We start from the raw sequence: 5000 nt of genomic DNA on the forward strand, positions 1-5000 counted from the left end.
TTGCCAACCGTGTAGTTAATGAATGGAATAAACTTCCTGCACAGGTAGTGCAATGTAGTTCAGTTCGAAGCTTTAAGAATCATTTAGATAAATACCTAAGTAAGATGCTGTAATGATTATAATTTATCTTATATTATTTGTTTTTGTTTTGTTATAATTTGTCTGTCTGATTTTCATTTATTATTAGTTATATGTCAATTTATTATCATTTACTATTTACCTGTTTGTTTGTTATTCAACTATACCAATGCATTTATTTGTGTATTTTAATTGATATTTACATTGTTATAGTTTTAATTTATTATTAATATGTTTTTTTTTTTTTTTTTTTTTTTTTTTTTTTTTTTTTGCATCCGACCTAGATATGGATCAAAAGGTCTCCTGTCGGCATGCTTTGCCTTTGTAATCCTTTGTAATCCTTTGAATTAAAGTAGAACAATATAAGGGAAGTGAAACTTGGTATGATGGGCCGCAGTGTAAAAAAGATGAAAATGACTATAACTAAACTTACTGTAATAAAAAGACGAAATATCTAATTAAGTGATAAAAAAAATAGATGGAGGCGAATTATAAAATTCGATACAACGAGAATAGGAAATACAACTTAGAAAAAAAAATCTATACAAGTACTCCCCGAGTTACAATAGGGTTTGGTTTTGAGAAACCTATCGTAAGTCTTAAAAAAAAAAAAAAAAAAAAAAAAAAAAAAAAAAATGGGGCCGAATTTACAAAAAATCCAGACCCCAAAGTCTAGATACAAATTTTCAAAATGGCGTATATTTTACCTAAATCCCTATGCCCCAGCCATGAATTCTAGAGAATCACCCTCGTCTTCTCTATTGAGGGTTGTCTCTTATGAAAACAGTCCTGTGCATGAGATATCAGGGAAACGTGCCACATATTACACCCGTAGTCGGCGATGACGTTCACGAGTTTTGCTGGTAACCGGCTGAGATTGAATCTCACAAAAGTCTCTGAGCTGATACAAAGTCATTCTAACAATACCACCATGATTCTCCGACGTAGATCAGGATCGATCACAGACGTAGATCAGGATAGGGAGAATAAGCGACTTGAAGATTTCGGATCTTAGTCCTTCTGTATGAATATCGACAACACCATATACTCTGATGGAGTCTGATGGAAATGAACAACGCGCATGGAATCTTTTCTCTCTCTCTCTCTCTCTCTCTCTCTCTCTCTCTCTCTCTCTCTCTCTCTCTCTCTCTCTCTCTCTCTCTCTCTCTCTCTCCCTCCATCATGTCTAGCTTTAGATTCGTGTATACTTTTAGATTCTGAGATGTCTTCTATTGGCTGAGTTTTTCCAAAACCAGACACTATCTTTTTAAGTTCCTTTTTAATTTTTCTATTGAGCTGATTTGAAAGTATATGCCTATTAGAATATTCCCAACAAATTACTTCGAGAGGTTTTGCTAAGACCTTTTCAGTGAACAGGGGGCTTTATAATATTTGGATTGTGGACAAGAAAAACAGATCATTTGTAACTAGTTTGTTATCGTATTGTTAACATGAGATTATTCTGAAATATGTGAAGTGGGTTATTGTAACTCATCAAAAAATATTTTGAATGTGTTGACATATGTAATGAAATGAGTAGTCGAGGAACTGTGAGTTCAAGAACACACAGCAGCGATACAGACCCTACGAATACACTTGAGTGGACTGGCCAAATGCCCACGATAAGAGTTCCGTAACATCGTACGTTTGACAACGTGACACACCGCTAATGAAACTCGAGAACATTGCTTCGGTTTTTTATTTTTATTAACATTCGTAATTGTTGTAATTTTGACCACATTGAATACAAACCAGACGGTAAACTATGGGTCTTTCATGTCAAATCTTATTAGGTCAACTTCGTGGTGCCACGAACCATCTTTCACCGTCGTGTCCTTACCCACGTTGAACCTAGCTTGGGCAACTGCTAAGAGTTGCCAGCTGTTCCTAAACCCTTTATAACCTTGCTCCACATTCAGCTGAGCGTAAACTTATCTTTGCTCGTACGCAGCGTGCCTGTCTGCAACGGGTTTTACTTTTCGTTGAAAGACACCTTTGCAGCTTGCTAGTGAGTGAGGGGGTAAGGACCGGTACCTATCCATTTCACGCTTCGCCATTGTACCTACAAGAGAATTTAGCTAGTGACAGCGACATTCATCTGATCATTCTTATGACAGCCGCATGTAGGATTCGAACCTACTGCTTCAGCCATCAGTAAGATAACCTAACAGTGGCTTAGCCCTCTCAGCTACCGAGGCTACAAAAGTCTTATAACCCGGAATCTTTCAGATTCCCTAGGATAGGAAAGATCAATAATCTACGACCCCAATTCCTGTTTTACACAAGACCAGAACCGAACCCACTCATGGGCGAGAATAAGGACCGGAACAAATCCCTTCCACGATTCGCGAATTTCTCTTGTAGTTACAACGGTGAAGCGTGAAAGAAATTTGTTCCGGTCCTTACCCCGCCCCCTACGAGTGAACTCGGGGTCTTGTGTAAAACAGGAATTGGGGTCGCAGATTAGTGATCTTTCCTATCCTCGGGAATCTGAAAGATTCCGGGTTACAAGAGTTTTGTAGTCTCGGTGGCTGAAAAGGCTAAGGCACTGTAAGGTTATCTTATCCATGGCTGAAGCAGTAGGTTCGAATCCTACATGCAGCTGTCATAAGAAATAAATATCAGCATAATATCGCTGCCACTAGCGAATTTATCTTATCTATCTTATACACACACAAGGGAGGTAGACAAAAAACAAAGGCATAGAAACCACTCCCACCCATTCCATCACCTACATACTCCACTACCCTCTACCCTCTTCCTTCCCTCTTATCTTGGCACCTCCCAATATATATATATGTGTGTGTGTGTGTGTGTGTGTGTGTGTGTGTGTGTGTGTGTGTGTGTGTGTGTGTGTGTGTGTGTGTGTGTGTGTGTGTGTGTATGTATGTATGTATGTATACATATATATACAGTATATATATGTATAATGTATACATATATATATATATATGTATATGTATAATGTATACATATATATATATATATATATGTGTGTGTGTGTGTGTGTTTGTGTGTGTGTGTGTGTGTGTGTGTGTGTGTGTGTGTGTGTGTGTGTGTGTGTGTGTGTGTGTGTGTGTGTGTGTGTGTGTGTGTGTGTGTGTGTGTGTGTGTGTGTGTGTGTGTGTGTGTGTGTGTGTGTGTGTGTGTGTGTATAGACTCATCTGCTGGGATTCGAACCCTTGCCTACGCGGCTTGCGTCTTGTTAAGATCTTTGTCTTACAAGACGCAAGCCGCGTAGGCAAGGGTTCGAATCCCAGCAGATGAGTCTATTACCAATATGTCAAATGACAAATATATATATATATATATATATATATAGATATATATATATATATATATATATAAATATATATATACATATATAAATATATATATATATATAACGCGTAGTGCATTCATAGGGTATTGCGATACTACATTACAAGGCAGGGTCTACATTGACACCTACTTCAGTGACCCTATATGGATCTGTACATTGTGCCACTTGTTCGTGAATAAAGAACAAAATTATATTATAATGGAGGAGGAAACGACGCATGTGAACAAACATGTACTTGCACCCGAGAAACCACTTCTTGAAGAAAGATCCTCACTCGCCTCAGCCGAAGAGAACGCCAGGACAAATGACACAAAGGCGAAAAGGTAAAATTCCAACGTGTATATTATCATCATGTTGTTCGGTGATGTTTAAGGCATTGCGATGTATATAAGGTGTGATCTAAAGGTATCGAGAAACTTGCCTTATTCTTCCAGTCTAGATATTCCAAAGCTCACCTTATTCTTTCATTCTAGAAATTTCAAAGCTGGGCTACACGTTCCCCTGTGGGTAAGCCTCTTCCTTGCAATATTCTCCTGAATTTACATTCGCATATATAGAGTCGAAAGATACGAACACGTAATTATAAAAAAAAATAGGTGAATAAATAAATAAATTATCAAATTCAATTGCACTGTGTTATTTGATTCATATTGTAGCATTGATTTCACTAAAATAGCGCTTAGCAACAAGATTTTTTTCTTAACAAACGGCGTGCCGCAGTTGCCACGTAGTAATTTTAAAAATCTCTGCAAGTGCTGGTGAAAACGCAACCATCGCAGTTGCTTTTTCTCATTTCGTGCTTGTATTATTCGTATATTATTATATTGTATTATCATCATATTATATTATTATTATATTATATTATTATATTATATCGTTATATCATATTATTCGTATTATTCGACTTGGCAACCTTTTTAAGCGCGCGTGTCAAAATTTGTCAATCCACGATGGAAAAAGTTTCCTAGGTGCCAACCAAAATTGATGGGAACATATTATTTACTTTCTTTTAAGTGTTGGGGGTCATATCTAAATGTTAAAAAAAAAAACACTGGAGAGGTAAATAAAAAAGTCACAAAATTAAAACTCACTTTTAACATCAGCAAAAATGTTTACCCTAATTCTTAATTTCGCAATGTGTGAACATAAAATCATGTTTACGAAAAATATGGTCGACAGCAGGCTTCACTAACTTTGATCAAATATTGCTAAATCGGTTATTGAAAATGAGGTTATTACTAAGGATAACTTGAGCCTTTAGTAGTGTGACATTTGTTATCAAATTTAGATTTAAATTTGAACCATCATGAAGTTGAATGTGGATTTTGTTTTTTGTTTCTTTTTAGATATGCTTGTGTTTCGCGTGCCGGAAAAGTCGTTGTCGTGCCATATTTGGCACGCGTGCCAATTGTTGATCACCTCTGGTGAAAACAATTTTTTTTTCTTCTTTTTCACACAGTGAATGAAGCTAACTTCCCGTAGAGATGATGGAATGCAATGCTATGTGAAGTTTCAAGATTCATTTAGCAAAACGTTCAATCAATATGCTGTAATATCTACTAACTGGTTATCTTGTTAACTTGTCTCATTTGTCCGTTTG

The 5000-nt window shown here is 36.6% G+C and overlaps 1 protein-coding gene across 7 annotated transcripts in view; it reads left to right on the forward strand.

Annotated features, from left to right (window-relative positions):
* The first annotated feature begins 1971 nt into the window (after positions 1–1971).
* LOC143027789 (Na(+)/citrate cotransporter-like) overlaps positions 1972–5000 on the forward strand; it is a 22381-nt gene continuing 19352 nt past the window's right edge. For 4 of the 7 annotated variants that reach the window (XM_076189349.1, XM_076189352.1, XM_076189350.1 and 1 more), the window contains exons 1-2: positions 2009–2086; positions 3483–3723. In XM_076189349.1, coding sequence (XP_076045464.1) covers positions 3599–3723 — 125 coding nt within the window. In that variant the 5' untranslated portion in view covers positions 2009–2086; positions 3483–3598. Of the gene's footprint in view, positions 2099–3471; positions 3724–5000 lie in introns of those variants that run through there. The other 3 variants (XM_076189346.1, XM_076189348.1, XM_076189347.1) reach the window with 3 other exon arrangements.

The sequence above is a fragment of the Oratosquilla oratoria genome, chromosome 8, assembly GCF_046742065.1.
Source record: "Oratosquilla oratoria isolate Oo_2021 chromosome 8, ASM4674206v1, whole genome shotgun sequence".
In the NCBI taxonomy this organism is placed as follows: Eukaryota; Metazoa; Arthropoda; class Malacostraca; order Stomatopoda; family Squillidae; genus Oratosquilla; species Oratosquilla oratoria.